We start from the raw sequence: 25786 nt of genomic DNA on the forward strand, positions 1-25786 counted from the left end.
CTGCTCCAACACCTTACATGAATTATCTTATCGAATCTTCACAAAACCCACATGAAGTAGAAGTTTGAGATGAGGAAATAGAGGCACAGAGAGGTTAACCAACTTGCCCAGAGCCACACAGCATTTAAGTGACACAGCTGGGATTCCAACCCTGACACTCTGGCTCCAGGGCCCAAGCTTTCATCCATTACATTACATTCCTTTCATCTGGGCCTCACAGGGACCTGGGCCCGAATCCTGGCTCTGCCACTTATCAGGTATGAGACTCTGGGCGGGTCACAACTTCTCTGATTTCAATTTTCTAATCTGAAAATATGAGATCTAATTCTTGCAGGAGTAACATGTATGCAAGTGCTTATGAATGTTTGTTCCCTATAAATTCACTATAGGGCAACCTCATTACCCAAGCCGGTGGTTCTTGAATCTGAGCCCGCGTCAGCATTACCTGGAGGGAAGCCTTGTAAAAACCCAGATTGCTGGGTCCAACCCAGGATTCCTAATTAGGCAGGCCTGGGATGGGACCTACGAGTGTGCATGTCTGACAAGGTCTCAGGAGTTGCTCATGCTGCGGGTCCTGGGTCCACACACTGAGAACCACCGCCATACAACTGTCTCTAACATATAAACACAATCTCCCTGGGGAGCATTTTGTAATGTCCAAAATGACTGATTGAGGGAGGCTGTTTCTGGAGTCCAGGGTTTTTTTTTTTGTTTTCTGTTTTTCATACTAAAAATATTGCAATGGGATTTTGGGGGGAAAATGGATTTGACTGATATGGGGGTGAGGCCATGCTCTTTTCCAATTTTTTCTCAGCAGAGTTCTATTCCCGAGAGCCTGTGAAAATGCAGTCTGGTAGCCCAAATGCCGACACCCCTTGGTAACCCCCTTCCTGGGAAGAGTCCCACACATTATCCATCGCGTTCCTGCAGCCAGAGAGAGACTGTCCCTTTTCTAACGAGGCTTTCCATAGGTTGCTGCACTTCCTCAAAAAACAGAAAAAGAAAATCAGAGGGAAGGATGGAGGCTGCATCTGGGAGAGCCCTTCTAAACGTAAAATGATGGCAGACAGGCCACTTTGCTGCATCTCCCCCATAGCGCACATTAAAAAGCAGAAGAGAAACCTGCTGCTGCTTGGCTGAACTTTACGAAATGTCTGACTAGTGTTTATTTTGATAACATCTGCTAATGACAACAAATGCCACGTATAACTAACCTGAGAGTGAGTTTTCAGTGTACTTTCACATACACAGTAAATTCGAGAATAGTCCTTTCCTGAGCACCAGACATGGGCCGTTCACTTTACACACACCCCTCTTTTGTCTTCAGAGGAACCCTGGGACAAGGGGTGGGTGGTCTCTAGTTTACAAAGGAAGGGGCTCAGCCTTGAGCAACTCAGTGACCTGCCCACTGTCTGGACAGTGTAAGGACTCAGACCCACGGGGTCTCCCTCCTAAGCGTGTGCTTCTTGCATTGCCGGGCCACGGTGCGGGCTGCTGTTTACGGGTTGTATTCACTCTTTCATTTGGGTTCAGGAAATGCTCTCAGTTCCTTCACAGGGAAGCTGGGTGTGTGTGGCCAGGCTGAGGGATGGCTTGGGGTGCTGAGCCAGGGCAGTGTAAGGTAGAGGCAGGTGAGCGTGTGAAGGGGTATCTGCTGGCCCGTCTGCCTGCCCAGCACACGGCAGATGGTGAGGAGAGCTCTGCCTGGCTTCGAGCACTGGGCAGCAGGCGGGCGCTCCTGGAACAGGCTCTCTGGGCACTGAGAAGCGGCTCTGGCCTGCCCAGCCCATCGCACGGCAAGATGGTGCTCTGGCCGTGTTCCTGCATGTCTTTCCAAACAGAAGTGACTTATCTGGATCAAACCACATTCAGTCTACAGAAGAGGGAACTTCAGAGGCTTCATTGTACAAATGCAGTACTTTTGGGGACTGGCTTTTTTGATGGAACAAGTCATTTTTTTTTTGTAATACATCCTATTTTTATTTTTTTTAACTGTAGTAGAATTGATTTACAATGTTGTATTAGTTTCAGGTGTACAGCAAAGTGATTCAGCTATACAGGTATATGATATATAATATATATAACATATATATATTATGTATATATATCCTTTTTCAGATTCTTTGGAACAAGTCATTTTAGATGCCAAGGCTGAGCTGATAGTTATGCAAAAATACTCCACACCAACCAGTGGAGCTCAAACTGCAAGTGAGTAGGGCTGCTGCTTTTAAAGAAAACTCTTGTAATTCTGAAACAGATTTTGTTTGTTTCTATTTTACTGCTATACACTACAATTATCCTTATAATACTTTTATCACAGTGACTTTTGTGGTCTCTCATATCTCCATTTAGAAATTTATAACTTTGGGAGGAGGTCTGCCTCAAGGATACGGTGACTAGATATCCTATTTGGGCTTGAATATTATCGGGGGCTTTTGCGGGTGGGAGGAGTGAGAAAAGAAGGTTCCAATGGTCTAAAAACTTCTGAATCAACACTGTATTTGTCATTTTGTAAAATCTCCATTTCCGTATTAATGCTGTGTATGGAAGAAAAAATTTAACTGTAATCAACTCAATCCACACTCTTACCATAGCACTTCTTGTCTTTTCACCATCTCACCCCAGGCTCTAGTTTTATTACTGAGACGTGCAGAGCAAACACGCATCAAACAGTTCATTGGCACGTGGGCTCTAAGGAGAAGTGCAACTTAAGAGTGAGCCTGGGCATTCATCTTCTGAGAGCACTGGCTCTACATGAGGATTTAGTCTCAAAGCCAAACCAAAATAAGCCTGACTTCATCTGAGTTTTCCTAGTGCAGCAGGTGCAAGTTTGGAGAATCCCATCTTCGGGCAGTGAACAGTTGGAAGAAATACCTGAATCCTGTGTGTGTTGCTATTCTCTGCCCAGTGTTCCCCCATCATCCCATCTGTGGATTCCCTTGCCTCCAAAAATTTCATTTTGCCTTCCTCTCTTGAGGTTTGGAAATGCAATCACTGGGACATTTGCCAGTGCTAAATAGGTTTGAAGGCAGCATCAGCCTTAGAGAGCCCAGAGGTTTCTGCCCATACTGTGTATGTATTTTGGACTGAGAGTCCCATGGTTAAAAAACAAAAAAATCTATTTTACCCATATTTCAGCAGGATTAAGCAGGGATGACAAACAGTTCCCTGAATCTGACAGATTGAGTTTAATTTTTCACATTTCCACTCAATTCTTTTTTAAAAACGGATTTAATTTTTGAAAGATATCAAGGAGAAATATATTTCCAATATAGGCAATGTATCTACAATTCCATGCTTTTTTCTTTTCTCTCCATCCATCCTCCTACCCACCCACCCAACATTTATTAAATACCAAGTAGGTGGTGCTAAGCATTAGTCCCTCTACTCACACCAGTCACTTCAGTTCAACACATAGTCCAGTTGTGAAATTAAACACTGCTTAAGTGTGGGTGAAAATCCAGAATTCAAACTAGAGACACTTGTCCTTTTGTAAGTTGGCACTGCTCACAAACAGGAAGCGATCCAATTCAGCAACCCCAGTTCCTTGGTGTAGTGGAAGGAACATGATGTTTGGAAACAAGTAGACATGGGTTCAAATCCTGCTTCATGCTGTGCCCTTTTATTGCTTTGTGACTTTGGGCAATTTCTACTCAACTCTATGGAATCATTTCTTTGTACATAATGTGAGAATACGTTGTAAGAATTCAACAGAATGACATATGCAAAGCACCCATATGGGACATGTTTTATGGTAAGTTCATAATAAGTGCCGTTTCCCTACTCCTCCATTCTCTTCTGTTCATTTAACATTCATTCAGCAAACACCGTTGAGAGCCCACTGTGAATCAGACACTGATCTAGGTGCTGGAGTACAGCAATGAGGAGAACAAAGTCCTTGCCTCTGTGGGTTTCACACTCTACAGCAGCGTAGAACAATATGCACTATGTCAGCCAAGTGCTATGGAGAAGAATAAAGTAAGGTTGAAGGGATAAGGGGTGTGCTTGGAGAGTGTGATTTATAAAGGTGGTCAAGATAACTTCTTTCATGAGATGACACTTAAGCAGAGACCTAAAGGAAGTGAGTTCTCATCATCAACAAAAGAAGACCAACTCCTTAGTTACCAAGGACCATGTCATCTGCATTTTCTAAGTAAGCGGTGCATGAGTATTTGACAAATAAATGAAAGAATGAATATTTCTCTTTGGGTGTTCACAAGACTTAGTTCCACGTTATAGAGCACTCACCAGCTTTCTCTGAGCAGCTTTCCCATACTTTTCTGTTAAACATGCTAACATGTTAGTATCCCATATTCATATACCCCCAGGGTTCTCAGATTTGTCGTCTCTTTTGGAGAAAAGGGAAGTGTGCCATGGCAACCAAATAGACGCTTTTCCTCCCTTTCTGAAGGTAAATCCTGGACCCTGACCTAAGGTTCTTAAGGCACCTTCTGATCTGGCCTTAGAAACCCCTGTAATTCCACTGGAAACCTCTCAAGGAGGGGGAGGCTTCCCATGGGCCCAGATCTTCCCCTTCTTAGGAGGTCCAAAGTATTAATCACTGACTGTGTGAGTGAGGGAACCGTGGGAGAAGACTGGGAGACCTGGCCGAGTCCCTAGAGCAGACCTGAATCCCTGCAGCCCCAGACCAACTTCACGTCTCAGCAGTCCTCCAAATCAGAGGAATGCTGACAGGTCCGTTGTCATTCAGGAGAGTCAACAGACCAAAGGTCAAGCAGGTGCAACACGATTATGGTCATCTGGAAAATTCCTCCAACCCAACAGACCAGTATAGTGCCTTGCAAACTTTAACATGCCTATGAATCACCTGTGGATCCTGTTTAACTGTAACAAACACCCTGGTTATGTCACTGCCGCTGGTGTGGTCTGCCGTCCACATTTTGAGCATCAAGCCTCAAGTGGTCCACAAACTTGGCTGCACATTAGAATCACCCAGGGAGCTTTTAAAAACTGTAGCACCTGGATATCATCCCTTCCCTTATGACCAGTTAAATCAGTGCTGGGGAGGGGGGAGGGTGGGGGGAAAGACCCAGGCATAGGTGATTTTTTAAAACTCCATAGGTGAGTCCCACGTGCAGCCAAGGTTGAGAACTACTGCAACTGGCCAAGAACAGGGGCTACATTTCAAGTGACAGGTGAAGGGAATTAGCATTTGATAAGCACCAGCTGTATTTCAGGCACTCAGCAGTCTACACAGTTCCTAAATAGTAAACAACGTAACAAAGTAATAATACCTGACACTTGTACAGCTTCTTATAATCTTACGAGAAATTTTTATTCACCTGCTTTCACTGAATCCTCTTAATTCACTGAGGTACAAAGCACACAGTTGATTTTTTAGATGAGTAAAATGCGATGCATATTTGTGACTTGCCCAGGATCAAATAGTAAATGAAAGAGAAATTCAGTTACTCTGACCCGCAGCTGTCTGTTTTGCCCAAGCACTGCGACCTCATCTGAAGTTGGATACACGAGGATGGCTGTGCACAAAAGTCATGTCGACGACACTGGGCATATGGCAGAGCCTAAAGAGGCTGCAGTCACCCCACCAAAGATTTCTCACTGATATATAGATTGATTAGGAAACTGAGACTTAAATAGAGAAGGGAGCTCAGTCTGTTGTGGGCCTTGGCAGACTGAGAGCAGCGGCATTAGGATACTTAGCAGAACCCAGAAGCCTGCATTGCACGGGATTCAGGTTCTTGGTTCTGCCATAGATGACGGAACCAGCCTCCTCCTCCCCTGTAGGGGCTAACGGATGATCTGTTCTGGGATCACTGTCTAAAAAGTATTGGGAAATAACCTGCTTACCAGCCCTGGACAATCAGTCATAACAATAACCCTCCCTGCTGGTGGACAGGCCATTTCCAATAATTTTAGGCAATGATCTTGCCATTTGATATCCAAGAGGGCTTGGGAGAGAGCCCCTGGGCAGGTCATGTGTGGGGATGGCGGTGTCTTTTTTGTGGTGAGCTAAGTGGGACCTCCTTAAGCAGGAAGAGAAGAAGGCCCTGCAGAGGGGACCCTCTGGGGAAGCATCAGAGGGGATGCAGAGGGGAAGCAGCCTCGGACCTCCCGAGAAACAACAGGTGCAGCTGGTCAACCTGGCGGGCAGCTACCGGGATGATGCGGCTATTTCTGTGCCAGGACCCCAGGTTGCCTGCCAGCCCCAGGGACCAGTCACCCTAAACAAATGAAGTGATATGTACTGTTCACAGTGTGGAAAGCATTGCTTGTTCACCATCTATTCAGTGACTCATTCATTCATGCTATGATTCCTGAGAGTCCCACTAGGAGCAACAGATATTTGACGAATGAATATTTCTATTCAAGGATTCACAGTACGTATTTTCATGTTCTGAAACACTCACTAACTTGCCTGAGAAAAATCCCCTGTAGTTTTTCCCAATCCTGTAAATGTGTATTGGTTACAGGTTGGCGTGTGTAGCTGCTCCCATAGGACATATATACACAGTGCACAGCCTCAGCTCTGGAGATGAATGTGATCAGAGTGTCCAGCGATTCCAACACTGAGGCCTCCTTTCTCCTTTCCCTCTAGAGATGTTTAAGTGGCCATGAAATCATTTCTACGTAAGCATGAAGCTCACTAGGAAAAGTTTTCCCCTTTTCCTTCCTTCTTTTTCAGGTTGGAATGCTGGTTTCCTAGAGGTGGAGTGGCGTAGAGGAAAGGAAATGGGCTTTGGACTGGGGGATAAGATCTGTGTGAAGGTAGGAGGGGAAGAGGAAGAAGTAAATGGTTCCCCACACCTGGCCTAGGCATTTGGCAGGACCATGACACCGTTTCCAGAGAGCTCAGGAACTCACAGTGTGGACACCATACTGCTGGGGTTTCTTCTGACATCAAGGCATCCTCTGTCACATGACCAGGCCATTCATTCAGTTGTGTTTTTGGCTCACAAGCAGTTTTTTTGTCCTTGTCCATAGGAACTTGATTCCCTCTGTGTTTTTTTTTTCTTTTTTTTTTTTTTGTAACTTCCCCCCTTACCAAGTTTGCTTTGAATTCAGTTGCCTTCAGGAAGCTTCCAATCTAGGGGGAGAACTCCAACATATATCTCCAAGGAGAGAAAGAGTGAGTTAGAAGGAGCCTGAAGGAAATGGAAGAACTTCTTAAATGGAAGGAGGCTGCAGTGTGACCGAAAATGTGGAAGGGGCCTAATTTAAGAACTGACGCTGATAATGTTGTTGAATCTATCAGACACAGGCTCCGTAAGCCTTGGCGATCAGAGGGAGAGGGTCTGTGATCAGGGAAAGTCACTCCACCTTTCTGGGCGTGGCTGGCTGTGAATAAGCAACATGGCATCACATCACCAGCCCTGAGCTCTCTGAAAGTGGCCCGGGGTCCTCAGTCTCTAAAGTGATGGGTCAGGCTGGGCTGTATCTAAAATCCCGACTGAAAGGCTGTGTGGGCTGAAAGGAGTCAGCATTTGTCCAGTACCTTCTATGTGCCAGAAGCTGAGCTCTTGCCATCCTGCCTCACTGAATCCTCACACCGTCTCCAGCATCTCACATCACAAGTAAGGAACCTGAACACAGACAGACTTCCTTGGGAATTAAACCCAGGTCTATCTGATTTGGAAGCCCATGTTAGAGCACACCACCTCTCAAGCATTTCAACCTGAGAGAGGTCAGTGATGTAGAATGTGGGAGGACTTTCTCTGGCAATATTTATAGAACATGATAGGCATGGCACTTGCACTGCAGTTTCAAGGCGAAGGTGGAAGCAGGCAACAAAGGAACAAGGAAGAATCAAATTCAGTGCCCGTATCCTCCTCTTGTGTCTCTGAGTCCTGCAGTACTAACAGGATTCAGCCATTGTGGTATGACTACGTTTGCTGACTTGGCCAAAGCTAAAGGAAATAGTATACAAAATTGCAACTCCCTTTATAATCTGAGTTGACACCTCAATAGAAAAAATGGAGAAAAGGCATAGAAAAATAAGAAAAAGTGTAAATGGAAAATAATTTTATGAAAAATTCAGCCTAGCTAGAAATCAAAGAATGTCCATTAAAACAACAATAAAAATATAAATAGACAAAGGTTTTTAAAACCCTGAAAATTGTGTCAGTATCCAAAAAGAGAGAAATTCTGTAATGGCCTATATGGGAAAAGAATCTAAAAAAGAGTGAATACACGTATATGTATAACTGATTCACTATGCTGTACACCTGAAACTAACACAACATTGTAAATCAACTATACTCCAATAAAAATTTTTTTAAAAAATTAAAAGGAAAAAACAGAGAAATTATCTTAAAAATATGTATGATCATACAATGGAATACTATGCCAGCATTAACATTATGTTTGTCAAGAATTTAAAGCTATTTAGTGACATAGGAACACTCACAATACACTGAAACAAAATAAGCAGGAAACAAAACTATAAAAATGGTATAAACCTAATTGGAAAATGTGATTTTATGCATAGAAAAAAATACTGGAAAGAACTCTATCAGAACATTAACCATGTTTAGTTCTGGGTGGCAGTTCTTGTTGCCTGCTTTGTCTTTTCCACATAGTCTAACATATTCTTACATGAGTGTGTTGTTACTTTGTGGATGAAATGCCCAACCAAGAATCAGGATTACCAGCTGTGTAAGTCACAGCACTGCAAGGCCGTATGTATGACATGAGAGGTTCAGTAAAATCTAGATGGTTCTCAAGGTTCTTTTGAGCTCTAACACTTCACTCATTCATTCAACAGGCATTTACAGAACATCTGTATAGAGCTACGTACAATGCACCAACACTGGGGTCCCCCCGAATTAGACCCCAACCAAATGCAAAGCGAAGTTTGAGTGTGATGCCTCCCCACGCCATTTGACTTGCCCTTTTTCTGCCTAAGCTTTTAATGGCCTCATATTCTTCCCTTTCTCCTCTTCCCCTTATCAAACCCTGCTCTCAACACAAAACTCAAACTTGATCAGATGGAAGTGTAAATGAGTAGCAATGTCTTAAAAGACGGCTTCTCCCAGAGAAGCTTGACTAAGTAGGGATAAAAATTTTACCGAAAGGAACGAGGCCCTCGTGGCCAAATTTTAGGAAAAAGCTAGTGGGGTGGGAAAAGATTTGGGAGCTATCAGAACCTTAGCTCTTGCAGTTCCCTCCCCGACCCTCGCTTATTTGTCTGGTAAATTCTACTCATTTTCACAAATCAATTCTTCGTTGTCATGCCTTCCACATCTCTCCCAGAGGGCGGGGTGCTTCCTCTTTCCTCTGCGCTCCCAGAGGACCTTATGTTGCCCTACTATTACCGTGACCCCGTTGCACTGTGGCTTTTCATTTGTATTGCACTGTACTTTCCACATCAGGCTATGAGCCACCTGAGTGCCTCACGTTCCCTGTATCCACAGCGTGCACCCCAAGGCCCAACCTAGAGTAAGTGACAGATGTATGACTAAATGATCTGCATTTCAAGGCCCCAAGTCAGGCAGTGACCTCCTTACCCCGTGGATGGGGCTGTTTCTGGGTGTTTCAACGTCAGTCCTTACAGCAGCAGACGAAACATTGACCATAGTACCTTCGGATTTTTTTATCAGAATGGGATGGCCCTTATGTGACGAGTTATGAACTTCTAATTCCTAACCTTCTAACCCTTAGAAATTCCCCAGGGTTTTCAACCTGAGGATGGCAACTCATCACCGGAGAGGGAAATCAATTTAATAGGTTGGAATTAGTATTTTTTTTAATGAAATACAATAGAAGAATAGAAAAGAACAATAAAATAGAAGACAAAAGTATTTTAAATCCAAATATTCCCCAAATAATAATGTGTTGTCCTATGAAACTTTTGTTTCACCTGTGTATGTGTCTGTACACATTAGGACACAGTGAGTTATGATAAAAAACATGGACAGCCACCTTCCCCGGGGGGGTGGTGGTGGGATGAATTGGGAGATTGGGATTGACATATATACACTAATATGTATAAAATAGATAACTAATAAGAACCAGCTGTATAAAAAATAAATCAAATAGAGCAACAGTCATCTCTACCCACCACCAGAGCCTCCCATCAAGCCTCTTAGATAGCCTCAACCATCAGAGGGCAGACAACAGAAGCAAGAAAAACTACAATCCTGCAGCCTGTGGACCAAAAACCACAGTTACAGAAAGACAGAGAAGATGAAAAGGCAGAGGGCTATGTACCAGATGAAGGAACAAGAAAAAACCCCAGAAAAACAACTAAATGAAGTGGAGATAGGCAACCTTCCAGAAAAAGAATTCAGAATAATGATAGTGAAGATGATCCAGGACCTCGGAATAAGAATGGAGGCAAAGATTGAGAAGATGCAAGAAATGATTAACAAAGACCTAGAAGAATTAAAGAACAAACAAACAGAGATGACCAATACAATAACTGAAATGAAAACTACACTAGAAGGAATCAATAGCAGAATAACTGAGGCAGAAGAACGGATAAGTGACCTGGAAGACAGAATGGTGGAATTCACTGCTGCGGAACAGACTAAAGAAAAAAGAATAAAAAGAAATGAAGACAGCCTAAGAGACCTCTGGGACAACATTAAACGCAACAACATTCGCATTATAGGGGTCCCAGAAGGAGAAGAGAGAGAGAAAGGACCAGAGAAAATATTTGAAGAGATTATAATCGAAAACTTCCCTAACATGGGAAAGGAAATAGCCACCCAAGTCCAGGAAGCGCAGAGAGTCCCATACAGAATAAACCCAAGGAGAAACACGCCGAGACACATAGTAATCAAAGTGGCAAAAATTAAAGACAAAGAAAAATTATTGAAAGCAGCAAGGGAAAAACGACAGATAACATACAAGGGAACCCCCATAAGGTTAACAGCTGATTTCTCAGCAGAAACTCTGCAAGCCAGAAGGGAGTGGCATGAAATACTTAAAGTGATGAAAGGGAAGAACCTACAACCAAGATTACTCTACCCAGCAAGGATCTCATTTAGATTTGATGGAGAAATCAAAAGCTTTACAGACAAGCAAAAGCTAAGAGAATTCAGCACCACCAAACCAGCTCTACAACAAATGCTAAAGGAACTTCTCTAAGTGGGAAACACAAGAGAAGAAAAGGACCTACAAAAACAAACCCAAAACAATTAAGAAAATGGTCATAGGAACATACATATCGATAATTACCTTAAACGTGAATGGATTAAATGCCCCAACCAAAAGACATAGACTGGCTGAATGGATACAAAAACAAGACCCATATATATGCTGTCTACAAGAGACCCACTTCAGACCTAGGGACACATACAGACTGAAAGTGAGGGGATGGAAAAAGATATTCCATGCAAATGGAAATCAAAAGAAAGCTGGAGTAGCTATACTCATATCAGATAAAATAGACTTTAAAATAAAGAATGTTACAAGAGACAAGGAAGGACACTACATAATGATCCAGGGATCAATCCAAGAAGAAGATATAACAATTATAAATATATATGCACCCAACATAGGAGCACCTCAATACATAAGGCAACTGCTAACAGCTATAAAAGAGGAAATCGACAGTAACACAATAATAGTGGGGGACTTTAACACCTCACTTACACCAATGGACAGATCATCCAAAATGAAAATAAATAAGGAAACAGAAGCTTTAAATGACACAATAGACCAGATAGATTTAATTGATATATATAGGACATTCCATCCAAAAACGGCAGATTACACGTTCTTCTCAAGTGCACACGGAACATTCTCCAGGATAGATCACATCTTGGGTCACAAATCAAGCCTCAGTAAATTTAAGAAAATTGAAATCATATCAAGCATCTTTTCTGACCACAACGCTATGAGATTAGAAATGAATTACAGGGAAAAAAACGTAAAAAAGACAAACACATGGAGGCTAAACAATACGTTACTAAATAACCAAGAGATCACTGAAGAAATCAAACAGGAAATAAAAAAATACCTAGAGACAAATGACAATGAAAACACGACGACCCAAAACCTATGGGATGCAGCAAAAGCGGTTCTAAGAGGGAAGTTTATAGCTATACAAGCCTACCTAAAGAAACAAGAAAAATCTCAAGTAAACAATCTAACTTTACACCTAAAGAAACTAGAGAAAGAAGAACAAACAAAACCCAAAGTTAGCAGAAGGAAAGAAATCATAAAGATCAGAGCAGAAATAAATGAAATAGAAACAAAGAAAACAATAGCAAAGATCAATAAAACTAAAAGTTGGTTCTTTGAGAAGATAAACAAAATTGATAAGCCATTAGCCAGACTCATCAAGAAAAAGAGGGAGAGGACTCAAATCAATAAAATCAGAAATGAAAAAGGAGAAGTTACAACAGACACCGCAGAAATACAAAACATCCTAAGAGACTACTACAAGCAACTTTATGCCAATAAAATGGACAACCTGGAAGAAATGGACAAATTCTTAGAAAGGTATAACCTTCCAAGACTGAACCAGGAAGAAACAGAAAATATCAACAGACCAATCACAAGTAATGAAATTGAAACTGTGATTAAAAATCTTCCAACAAACAAAAGTCCAGGACCAGATGGCTTCACAGGTGAATTCTATCAAACATTTAGAGAAGAGCTAACACCCATCCTTCTCAAACTCTTCCAAAAAATTGCAGAGGAAGGAACTCTCCCAAACTCATTCTATGAGGCCACCATCACCCTGATACCAAAACCAGACAAAGACACTACAAAAAAAGAAAATTACAGACCAATATCACTGATGAATATAGATGCAAAAATCCTCAACAAAATACTAGCAAACAGAATCCAACAACACATTAAAAGGATCATACACCACGATCAAGTGGGATTTATCCCAGGGATGCAAGGATTCTTCAATATACGCAAATCAATCAATGTGATACACCATATTAACAAATTGAAGAATAAAAACCATATGATCATCTCAATAGATGCAGAAAAAGCTTTTGACAAAATTCAACACCCATTTCTGATAAAAACTCTCCAGAAAGTGGGCATAGAGGGAACCTACCTCAACATAATAAAGGCCATATATGACAAACCCACAGCAAACATCATTCTCAATGGTGAAAAACTGAAAGCATTTCCTCTAAGATCAGGAACGAGACAAGGATGTCCACTCTCACCACTATTATTCAACATAGTTCTGGAAGTCCTAGCCACGGCAATCAGAGAAGAAAAAGAAATAAAAGGAATACAAATTGGAAAAGAAGAAGTAAAACTGTCACTGTTTGCGGATGACATGATACTATACATAGAGAATCCTAAAACTGCCACCAGAAAACTGCTAGAGCTAATTAATGAATATGGTAAAGTTGCAGGTTACAAAATTAATGCACAGAAATCTCTTGCATTCCTATACACTAATGATGAAAAATCTGAAAGAGAAATTATGGAAACACTCCCATTTACCATTGCAACAAAAAGAATAAAATACCTAGGAATAAACCTACCTAGGGAGACAAAAGACCTGTATGCAGAAAACTATAAGACACTGATGAAAGAAATTAAAGATGATACCAACAGATGGAGAGATATACCATGTTCTTGGATTGGAAGAATCAACATTGTGAAAATGAGTATACTACCCAAAGCAATCTACAGATTCAATGCAATCCCTATCAAATTACCAAGGGCATTTTTTACGGAGCTAGAACAAATCATCTTAAAATTTGTATGGAGACACAAAAGACCCCGAATAGCCAAAGCAGTCTTGAGGCAAAAAAATGGAGCTGGAGGAATCAGACTCCCTGACTTCAGACTATACTACAAAGCTACAGTAATCAAGACAATATGGTACTGGCACAAAAACAGAAACATAGATCAATGGAACAAGATAGAAAGCCCAGAGATTAACCCACGCACCTATGGTCAACTAATCTATGACAAAGGAGGCAAAGATATACAATGGAGAAAAGACAGTCTCTTCAATAAGTGGTGCTGGGAAAACTGGACAGCCACATGTAAAAGAATGAAATTAGAATACTCCCTAACACCATACACAAAAATAAACTCAAAATGGATTAGAGACCTAAATATAAGACTGGACACTATAAAACTCTTAGAGGAAAACATAGGAAGAACACTCTTTGACATAAATCACAGCAAGATCTTTTTCGATCCACCTCCTAGAGTAATGGAAATAAAAACAAAAATAAACAAGTGGGACCTAATGAAACTTCAAAGCTTTTGCACAGCAAAGGAAACCATAAACAAGACCAAAAGACAACCCTCAGAATGGGAGAAAATATTTGCAAATGAATCAACGGACAAAGGATTAATCTCCAAAATATATAAACAGCTCATTCAGCTCAATATCAAAGAAACAAACACCCCAATCCAAAAATGGGCAGAAGACCTAAATAGACATTTCTCCAAAGAAGACATACAGACGGCCACGAAGCACATGAAAAGATGCTCAACATCACTAATTATTAGAGAAATGCAAATCAAAACTACAATGAGGTATCACCTCACTCCTGTTAGAATGGGCATCATCAGAAAATCTACAAACAACAAATGCTGGAGAGGGTGTGGAGAAAAGGGAACCCTCTTGCACTGTTGGTGGGAATGTAAATTGATACAGCCACTATGGAGAACAATATGGAGGTTCCTTAAAAAACTAAAAATAGAATTACCATATGACCCAGCAATCCCACTACTGGGCATATACCCAGAGAAAACCGTAATTCAAAAAGACACGTGCACCCGAATGTTCATTGCAGCACTATTTACAATAGCCAGGTCATGGAAGCAACCTAAATGCCCATCAACAGACGAATGGATAAAGAAGTTGTGGTACATATATACGATGGAATATTATTCAGCCATAAAAAGGAACGAAATTGAGTCATTTGTTGAGAAGTGGATGGATCTAGAGACTGTCATACAGAGTGAAGTAAGTCAGAAAGAGAAAAACAAATATCGTATGTTAATGCATGTATGTGGAACGTAGAAAAACGGTACAGATGAGCCAGTTTGCAGGGCAGAAGTTGAGACACAGATGTAGAGAATGGACATATGGACACCAAGGGGGGAAAACTGCGATGAGGTGGGGATGGTGATGTGCTGAATTGGGCGATTGGGATTGACATGTATACACGGATGTGTATAAAACTGATGCCTAATAAGAACCTGCAGTATAAAAAAAACAAACAAAACAACTAATACTAAACTTTCATTGGGTTATTTGTATGGAAATATGTTAATATAAATGTTTCAGACATTACATGAAATTTCTAAAAATCTTATATTTGTATTTGTATGGAAATATGTATGGAAATATGTTAATATAAATGTTTCAGACAGTACATGAAATTTCTAAAAATCTTATATTTGTATTTGTATGGAAATATGTATGGAAATATGTTAATATAAATGTTTCAGACATTACATGAAATTTCTAAAAATCTTATATTTGTATTTGTATGGAAATATGTATGGAAATATGTTAATATAAATGTTTCAGACATTACATGAAATTTCTAAAAATCTTATATTTGTATTTGTATGGAAATATGTATGGAAATATGTTAATATAAATGTTTCAGACATTACATGAAATTTCTAAAAAAAAAAAAAAAAAAAAAAAAAATAAATCAAATAAAATTCAAAAATCCAAAAAAAAAAAAAAAACAAGAAAGAAAGCCGCCTTCCCAAACTATTGGGAGGGAAGGAGCCCACCCCTTCCTGTGCTGTCTGCCCAGGGCTGAGATTTCACTGTCTCCTCCCCTCCTTATATCCCAAACAGACACAGCTCTGCGATGGGCAGGATATTTTCCTTAGTGTAGGTTTGGAGTCCAGGGAATTAAGAGGACAAAATAGGCTTTTCTGACCACAAAGAAAATTTAGAGGTTCACATCTACCCTCTCTTATCAGTCATGGGATTCCTGGAACCAGTTTTGTCCTAGATGCTGAGCAACAGCCTGCACCTGACAGGTATCTCAACAAAGACCCACCCCTCCCCTCCCCGACCTACACGGAGGGAGCCCTACCTCCCCCAGGGTTTGGACATTTGCATAAGCAGTGCCTCTGGGGCTCCGTGCCTCTCAGCCCTGTTGGTGATACAGCTGGCATCATCAGGCCCAGGCCCACAGGCTGAGTGCTCTATTTAAGGAAGACTCTTGAAATAATACTGAACAGGGTATCCACCAACTCCTTGTACACTGTCTCATTTGATTCCAGCAGTAACGCAGTATAGGGGCTAAAACTGCCTTCACTTGCATGAGTAGAGTAATCTTGGGCAACTTAGCCTCTCTGTGCCTCAGTTTCCCCATCTGTCAAAGGGGGATAGTAACTGTATCTACATCAGAGAAGTACTGTAAAGATCAAACCAGCTACCACATACAATCCCTGCACACAGGAAGCATTCAATAAATGTTGATTATTATTATTTAATCATCTCATAAGCCTGTATGATAGTTATTATTTTTTTCAGATTTATAGATAAGAAAATGAGGCTCAGAGAAATTAAGTAACCTGCCCTATGTCATGTGTCCAGTAGAGGCAAAGCCAGAATATAAATCAGGAACTCCTGACTCCAAGTTCTGTGATCTCTCTCCCTTAGCGATTTAGGAGTCTGTGGGGCATCAGACTACCTCCTGTGCTGAACTTCCCCCTTGTCAGTCTCTGCCGGGCACTCTTGGATCAAAGGTGGCTGGAAGGATGGTGAGTCCAGGGCAAAGCTCCTTCTCGGGATTTTCCTTGGGAGTACAGAATTCATCTTTGGGGGAGACAGATTCTTGGGGGAGTTTGTGTGTGTGTGAGTGTGTGTGTGTGTGTGTGTGTGCATGTGTGTTAATATAACAGGGAATCAGAAATGGGGTCATTGCTTGCACTGGCATTCTTTCTGAGTTCTAGGCTAAGTGGCCAGTGATGAGCATATATGGTAGAATCCTTATGCCTTCAATTAACTTTTCATAAATATGTCTCTATAATTGAGTAGGGCAGTTTGAGATGGAGATAATCATGTGAATGAGGATTTCATGGGCTGGGCAGCAGCTGTGCTGTATGTCCCGGTTTTTCCCAGCCTGTAATTTTCCCGTATATATAGTACAAAGACCTAATAACGGTCCCTGCTTTTTCCTCACTTGTAACCCACAGAGGTTTTTTGTCTACCAGAGCTCTCTGTAATGACCACACTGCCATATATAAATCCTCTGAAAATAGATATGTGTATGATGATCGGGAGACACAGGATTCTGCAATACTTTTTTAATTATCAAAGATATTTTGATGTGTTTGGGGTGGTTTTCCTGGATTTTATTACAGCCTTTTTTTTTTTTGAGAATTAAAATCCACATGGGTTTTACATGGTAATTCTGTTCATCAGAGTCTTTGATTACAAAGTATGTCAGTTATGTCTCAATAACACTGGAAAAAAAAGAAAGAAAATAAGGCATCTGATTGAGCTGAACTTTCTGGCTGTGCCGGTTAATAAACTGCTGTAGTTCTCCAGTAGTCCTTTTCACAGATTTGTGCCTGGGCTGAGCCGGACCCGGGGACTGATAAGGGATCTTGGTGCCTATTAGAATTCTTGGCACTCACAGGTGTTCCTGAGTGTAAGCGATCTGAAACTGTCCAGGAGGAACTGTGGGAGGAATTCCTGGGGCACTCACACAGGATTAGAGAACGGGTCCCAGCGCCAGGTTTACGGACAGGCCATGTAATGCAGATGAAATAAGAACTGACTTCAGCATCTTCCCTGAATTCACACCAAGAACTTTCTGAGAAAAAGAAATATTCCCATTAATGAACGCGCAGCTAAAATCTTCCCACATCTACACTGTGCGATGTTGACTAAAACCGAGTCACAAGAGAGGCTCATCGCTTAGTGATATTCCCTGTCTGACCCACGAGGACAGTCAAGGTCAAATGATTCCTGCTTCATCAGGATCATGGGGAGACTTAACGGAACAAAGAGTAGGAAATTAGCACGCCGAATGAAACCTGCAAATAACCCTGAATTTCATTTCAGTCAGGCTTTTTAACAATAGCTTTAACATTCTCTGAGAAAAAGAGTAGCTGGAACTATTGCCCTTGAGAAATCAAGAGGACCATCAGATGACAGACTTTACATCTTTACAGACTATTATGCACCATGCAGCACATTCGATTGTCCCGTCTTAAGAGTCTGGACCCACCCCTGTTTTTCACACATCCCAGCTTTGCAACAAGAATATCTTCAGATTTGCCTGAGACCGAAATGGGGCAAGACTTCAGGATATATTCTCAGCGCCCTCAGGTCCTCACATGCCGACCACTGGCCAGCTCCCGCTCCCTTGGACCACGTGGTCTGGGGGCCCCCCACTCACCTCCAGCACGATTTCTTTCATTTGGAACTGTTTCTGCGCGGCTTTATCTGAAGACACGGGCTCATGGTAGTAGAGGCAGAGCAAGTCGTATTTCTTCAAAACCTGCTTGAAGTTCTTCTCGGTTAGACTGACCACGCGGTCCTTGCCGTCATAGGTGGGGAAGTTCAGCCCCTCCTCTGCCCTGCAGGTGGACAGCAGGTAGACCGCCATCACAAACAGGTGGGTTCTCTTCATCTGGGCGAAGTTTTGTTTTTCTTTCCCAGAAACACCGTGTGTAGGAAAGAGGTGGTGCCTTAGAGGACTTGCTGGGAGCAGTGCGGAGCAGAGAGGCCGATCTCGTCTCTCTCCTTGGCCCTTCCTGGGCCCGAGAACCCCTTCTTCACCTCCTCCGGCTGCTGACTGTAATCGTGGGCTTGGGACGAAGCGTGCAGAGGCTCACACCCATGCGTGTGTAGAACCAGAGCCAGGCTAGGCGGCCCAGCCCCAGATACCTCGCATAGCTCTGCCCAGCCCCTGTCTCATCAGGAACTCCATTTTTAGGATGCAGTTGTTTCAGGCTAAAAATAAATCATGCAATGAATTAAAAAGTTAGATATGGCACTGTTGAGGGATTCGCTGATACAGTTTGTCAGGCCGGTGGAGGAGGAGGTGGGAGGGAGACGGGGGAACGTGTGCACATGAAATAAGGAGGGCGGGAAGGTCAGAGGAGAGAAATTCACTCAGAGGGAGGAGGAGGAAAGGAGAGGAGAGAGACGTGGCGCTTGCATGCCACTCAGGATGTGCACAGGCCACTCAGACGCTATTGAATCGGTCTATTACCCCCGGGAACTATTTCAGTCTGTCCCTTCCTGGCAGGCTGTTCATCCCCTACCTACTCACTGCTGACCTGGGGACCAGCCGGACCCCCAGGTGGACTTGACGTTCTGCACCTGCCTTTCCCTGGCTGCCCGTTGCACCGTGTCCCCGTGGCTCTGCCGGTCACTGGGCGAGGGATGTAGGGTCACCCTTTCTCCACGGAAAGCGCTCCAGGAGCCCAGCCCACCCGGGGTCACATTTCCTCTCCTTCTGCCCCTACTCACAGCTGAACGCTGCTGACACCAGGAGATCCTGCCCCATTCTAAAATTAAATAAAATAAAAGTTCAACAGTCTTCCTCAGAAGCCCTCTTAAGCTTTTCGCTATCATCCCTGTCATCTTTCTTTTTTTTTTTTTTAAACATATTTATTGAAGTATAATTGCCTTACAATAGTGTGTTAGCTTCTGCTTTATAACAAAGTGAATCAGTTATACATATACAATATGTTCCCATTTCTCTTCCCTCCATCTTTCTTTTTTAACATGAACCCCCAATGTATCATTTTTGCCCCTTTCCTCTTCATTAGAGACAGACTGATGTAGAGAGTCCAGGAGCCGGACAGATCTGAGTTCAAATCCGTACTCTGCCTCTTAATGGCTGAATAGACTTTGGAGGGTCACTCACCCTCTCTGATTCTCAATCTCCCTCCCCCACCCCCGACGCCCACCATGTAAAATGGGGATAATTACGACTGTATTGTAAGGCTTGGAACACAGAGATGGGAAGGCATGGTACAAAGCAGTTACCCAAACACGGCCGCTATTATAGTTACTTCATTCTTCCTGGAGATGGTGGAACATAGGTTATTATAATAATTACTTCTCAGTTTCTAATAGTAATGGTTTGTGAGCCCTTTTCTCTCTGCCTTCTTGAATCCAGCAGGCAACTGGGGCAGACGTGATTAGGGCTCATTGCACAGGGGAGCTAACTGAGCTTCAGGGAGCTCAGCACCCTGTCAGAGATCGCATTCCCAACTGCTTGAGTGAGGGGTCAGCTCTGCCTTGGAGCCTGGTGTTCCTGGGTGCTTTCACTCTGATGGGGCAGTTCCCCCACAGACACCTCTTTTCTTACGTGGCCCCATCTTTTCTGGTCAAACAACAGTCCACCTGTGTCTTTCCACTCTTTAGAGTAGTCTAATGGCTCTCATGATTTAGGCCACAATTTTTTCTTCTTCTGGTTGGAAAATCAGCTTTGGAAATAGCAAGGACTCTGTCCCATACAAACTTTGCAGGGAACAGAAGGAAAAAAGAAGTTCAGTAGCCTACATGAGTGAAAGCAAGCCCCTCTACTGCAGCCAGAGGTCCTGAGGCTGACAGTCAGGCTGACGGGAGTTGTCTTTAGGACAGGTTCATGTCCAGGAAGCCAGGACCTTGGGGAACCCCTCGCTGAAACCCATGACAGCATTCAGTTCTTTCTGATGGTGAATTCTCTAGGCTTTTAAAGATAGAGCCAAGAATAGCCATTCTGAGATGTGGTTAGCTTTTCAGGTCACTTGCAAGCATGCGAGATCTCTGATTTCTTTAGAAAATTTAAGGGGAAAACGATTTTTGAGTGAAACAATGTATGTCTTGTCTTTTCAAGGTCAGCTTCCAAAAACTGTTCCCAGTTGTCTCAATCTCATTTGCTTATCTTTATTTAGAATTTGCTCCACTTCTCTTAATATATGCTTTTTTTAAATGTCACCAAAAAACTGAGAGATGTTTAAAGTCAGAGTCTTTGAATTTCCCACTGACTTGCAACTGATGAAAAGTACCAGGGTAAAGGGATAATTTTTAAAAATTCAGTTTAGCCCTCAAGTCTGGCTTATGACCAACTGTGTATTAACAGAAAAAAAGCTCCAGTGTGGAAAGTTCCTGTCCCTAAATCCTGGCTCAATTTGGGGCCGCAAAGCCCAGCCCTGAGGACGGCATGGCCACTCACACGTGTTGTGGTGATGAGGTTTCCCACCGTCCACCCACACCTAGACACGGGGGCTGACATGCGTGCCCCCCTCTTAGTAAGGTTAGGTTTTGCCTGATCGACTTTTTATGTCCCAGCCATTTTTTTCTGACTGCTTTTTATTGTTTTTGTTTTTCCTTTGCCTTCTTGCTCACCAACCTTAATGTATTTATTTTGTAAACAAGGAATGCTTCTGACATGTCTGAGTCAAGTTGGCATCTAGCAAATCAGCTTTTCATTCCAGTTTTAGCAGCTACCCAGGTCAGGGTGTCACCTACACATGCCTAGTTTATGTGACTGTGCTGAATTGTACGTGTGTCTTTACGTGCCATTAGCAGGTATTTTTTGTCTTTGCTTTTAAACAAGAAAGGATAAAACAGAGGAAACAAATCAATATAAATGTATGTTAACTATTGTCACGATATATGACATAGGCCCCTTGTTCTTGCTAACAATTTCCAGTCCCTCACTCCAAGTGGCCACTCCCTAGAATCCCGTATTCTAACCTCCCCCTTTCATTTGTTTACCCTTGACAGGTGGCAGGACCGTTTTGCATATATTATTTAACTGGATCTTCACATAACTCGTTTTACAGATGAATCAGGATTTGAAGCCATGATCTTTCATTTATTTGTTAATTAAATACATTTTTATGGGACACCCTCTATGTACCAGACACTCTACTGGGTACTGGGGTTGGACACGTTATCCATCTGAACTCACTGAGTTTACATCCGGGAGGGGAGATGAGCAATAAATAATCAATGTACTTAAGGGGTATATGTGTGTGCACCCATGTAAAATAGGACTTCAAATAGAGGCACGTGCTCTAAAGAGCAGTTGAGAAGGACAAGGGAGAGCCTGCGACAGTGGGTGGGAGGTGGCCCTTTTGGACCGGGGGTGAAGGAAAGCATCTTCAAGGAGGGAACCTAGGAGCAGCAGGGAGGGCAGGGGTGAGGCAGAGAGCAAGCTTCTTCCAGGGAGAAGAAGCAGGTGCTTCCGCGCTGAGACCTACGGGGATTCCACCACTAGGGGGCGTTGCATCCACCTCCTCCTTCCTCCGATGAAAGCATCAGTTTTCTCTCTCAGACTTTTCTGTCTGTTAATAAGACATATGGGCTCACACCTACATGGGTGGGTCCACAGGGTAGGGAACCTATCTGAACGACTCGGAGGCAGCTCAGAGAGGGCTGTGACCCGGAAGTCAGGACACCTGGATCCTGGGCTGGTCTGACACAGCTCAACCCAGCTGTGTGACCTTGGTGAGTCTCCTCACCTCTCGGCCCTCACATTTCTAATTTGTGGAAAAGAGGGTCAGACTCACTGGTCTCCCATGGCCGCTTTCTGGCTCTAAACTTCTAGAATTTGTTCTGCCCGTAGAATATTTTCTTTCCCAGGATAGACCCTGGCACAGGCCACAGGTTTGAGGAAGTTCGTTGACTGTTACCTGCGGAAGAGGGTTTGATGGGCGTGACTCTCACAAGTCCAAGCTTGCCTCTCCTCCAAGGCAGAGGTCAAGGACTTCACTGCCTCCAAAAGCCCCTTCTTTGGCTAAAATACTCCACCCAGTGGACAAAGCGGAGTATGGCATCTGTCTTTCTTTGAGCCCATTCCTTCCATTCCGCTGCGCCACGGGCCAGGGGAGTCAGCATGCTGGCCGGGAAGAGAAAGTCCCAGAAATGCCTGTGTCTACAGCCGGGTGCTCGAGGCTTCCTCTGGTCAAATCAGAACAGTCCTGTCAGCAACCCCAAGGCCTTCCTTTTCCTCTTGACTCTGAATATCAGGCAGCTCCAGGAGCCTTCCCTGGTCCCCCGCACCAGAAAACTCCTAAATAGAACCGAGCAGAGAAAGATCAATGCTAGGTTTAAAAAGAGCTAGGTTGTATAACTGTCCAGATCTTAACAAATGTCACTTCCTCAGGGAGGCCCTCAGGGTAGACCAGGAGCTGACATTCACTCCCCTTAGGTACCAACCATACTTCTCCTTAGGAACATCCCTCCCATTGGGGATTCTTTTTTCCCCAGCTAGACTGAGCCTTATAGGAGCCGGGACAGCATCTGTTCAAAGTATTCCTTGAAACCAGCCTTGCCAATAGTAGTTCTCATTAAATATTTGTTAAATAAATGTGAACCACTAACTTTGTACCAGGTCTTATTTTAAGTACTTTGCAAAATTTAACTTATTCTTCTTAAAAACCCAGGAGGTTGATAGTTTTAGTATTCCCAGATGGGTAAGCCGAGGTACAGAGAGGTTAACTAACTTGCACAGGGTCACGTGGCTAGTAATAGCGGAGCTGGGGTTTGAACCCAGAAGGTGGACGTTGTGCTTTGTTTCTGTTTTCTCTACCACTTGCAACAACAGCTAGATGCCTCTCTCAGGGGGCTCATGAAGTCACTTGGACAAGCCAGAAATTGCTTCAGAACCATAAATGGCTGCCCACAATGTGAGACTGCTCATTTGTGGACATGTTCTGGGTTTTGGCCCTGTACTGAGTCACCTCTTGTGCTTTCTGTGTGTATAAGAGGAAAAGCAAGAAGGGAACTAATGTTTTCAGTGCTTGCCATGAGCCGGTCATTGGGCTCATTACATTTTATACATCACCTCATTTAAAATTCTATCAAGCTAAGTATTATTCCTTCCATTTCACAGATGAGACTGGGATTCAAGATCAAGTACTCTACCAAATTAATACAGCTGATAAGTAGCAGAGACTGGATTTGGACCCTGTTCTGTCTGGCTTGTCATGATCCCAAGCTATTCTGCATAAGGAGGGGGACCCTTCTCTGTCTCCTTCAGGGAAAAACAAAAATAGAGAAAATTTAAAGGACAAGAAAATAAAAAGAAACCAGCTTTTTTTTTTTTTTTACAAGAGAGAAAAGAGGAACAATTGGAAAAAAGAGAAGAAAGAAAGAAAATGAGAAATTTAGTTCAGAAAAAAATGTACATGAGAGCAGATAAAAGGAAAGCTTAAGGTTTATTTGTCCTGGAACTAGAAGGAAATATTGACTTCTCAGGGAAAGCAGTAAAAGAACAGAAAACCAAAACCAAAAATCACCTGGATATAGAGGTTACGTCAAAGTGTCCAAATGGAGATTGTGACGGGCAGAATACTGCCCCCTCGATCCACTCCCCAAGATGTCCAGGTCCTCACATTTCCATGTGAACTTCAGAATCAGGTCATCAAGTTAAAAAAAAAAAAAGTCCATTGAGATTTTGATCATGTTTAATATGTAAACCAATTTGGGGAGAAATGACATCTTTACAATATTGAGCTTTCTCAAACATCCAAAGGTATATCTCTCCATAGATTTATGTCTTTTTTGATTTCTTCTGGCAGTTTGTTGTAGTTTTCAGTATCTAGGTCTCATAATATCTTTTGTCAGATTTATCTGATACTATTTCATATTTTTGATGGTATTAAAATGACAGGTTTTTAAATTTTTGATTTCCATTTATTTGTTAATAATGTATAGAAATAAAACTGATTGTTATATGTTGATCTTGTATCCTGTAAACTTGCTAAATGCACTTACTCTAGAAGATGTTTGGAGATTCCACTGGATTTTCTACATAGGTAGTTATGTTATTTGCAAACAAAGATCGAAGATTTTCTTTCTTCATTTGAAATTAGGACACCTTTTGTTTCTTTCACTTGCCTTACTGCACTGACTAGGACCTCCTGCACATTGTTGATGGTCGTGGGAAGGGTGGACATCCTTGCCTTGTCTCTGATCTTAGGAGAGAAGGATTCAGGCTTTCACTACTAAGTATGATAGTAGCTGTAGGTTTTTTATGGATGCCCTTCATGAGGTTGAGGAAAGTTCACTTCCTTTCCTAGTTGGCTGAGAATTTTGATCAGAAATGGGTATTGAATTTACTTTTGAGAATGGGTGTTGAAAATACTTTTTCTACATCTATTGAGATGACCATATGGTTTCTCTTTTTACTTTGTTGATTTGGTGAATTACCAAATTGATTGATTGAGTGACTTTTGCAAGGTAATTCAACTTTGGATTTCTAAGATAAAGCCCATTTGGTCATGATATGTTATCCTTTTCATAAATTTTGGATTAAATTTACTAAAATTTTGTTTAAAATTTTTGTACCTTTGTTCATGAAGGATATTGGTCTGTAGTGCCTTGTGAAGCTCCAGATTGCCATCTGGTATTTTCCTTCCACCCAGAGAACTTGCTTTAACATTGCTTGTGGTGCAGGTCTGTTGACGATTCTTGTAGCTTGTGTTTTTCTTAAAATGTTTTCATTTTGCTTTTGTTTTTGAAAAATATTTTCACTGGATGAAAGTTCCAGGCTAACAGTTTTGTTTTGTTTTTTCTTAAAGTCATTGTTCTACTGTCATCTTGCTTGCATTGTTCCTTACAAGCAATTGCTGTCATCCTTATCTTTGTTCCATTGTATATAAATATTATTTTTCCCTGTGGTTGAATAAAAAAGATTTTCTTTTTATTCATAGATTTTTAGCAATCTGATTTTTAGCCTTGGTTTAGTGGCTTGGTTTTCTTCATGTTTCTTGTGCTTGGGGTTTTTTGTGCTCCTTGGAACTACAGGTTTATAGTTTTCATTGAATTTGTTAAATGTTTGACCATTATTTTTTCAAATGTTTTTTCTGTCTCCTCTCCCTCTTAAGAACTCCAACTACACATATAATGAGTCACTTGGGGTTGCCT

General features: G+C 42.2%; 1 protein-coding gene across 1 annotated transcript in view; it reads right to left on the reverse strand.

Moving 5' to 3' along the window:
• CASQ2 (calsequestrin 2) overlaps window positions 1-18792 on the reverse strand; it is a 68582-nt gene extending 49790 nt beyond the window's left edge. The window contains exon 1 of the mRNA XM_007169339.2: window positions 18309-18792. Within this exon, the coding sequence (XP_007169401.1) occupies window positions 18309-18542 (234 nt within the window). The 5' untranslated portion in view covers window positions 18543-18792. The remainder of the gene's footprint in view (window positions 1-18308) is intronic.
• Window positions 18793-25786: the final 6994 nt, after the last annotated feature.

Source organism: Balaenoptera acutorostrata, chromosome 1, assembly GCF_949987535.1.
Source record: "Balaenoptera acutorostrata chromosome 1, mBalAcu1.1, whole genome shotgun sequence".
Lineage (NCBI taxonomy): Eukaryota > Metazoa > Chordata > Mammalia > Artiodactyla > Balaenopteridae > Balaenoptera > Balaenoptera acutorostrata.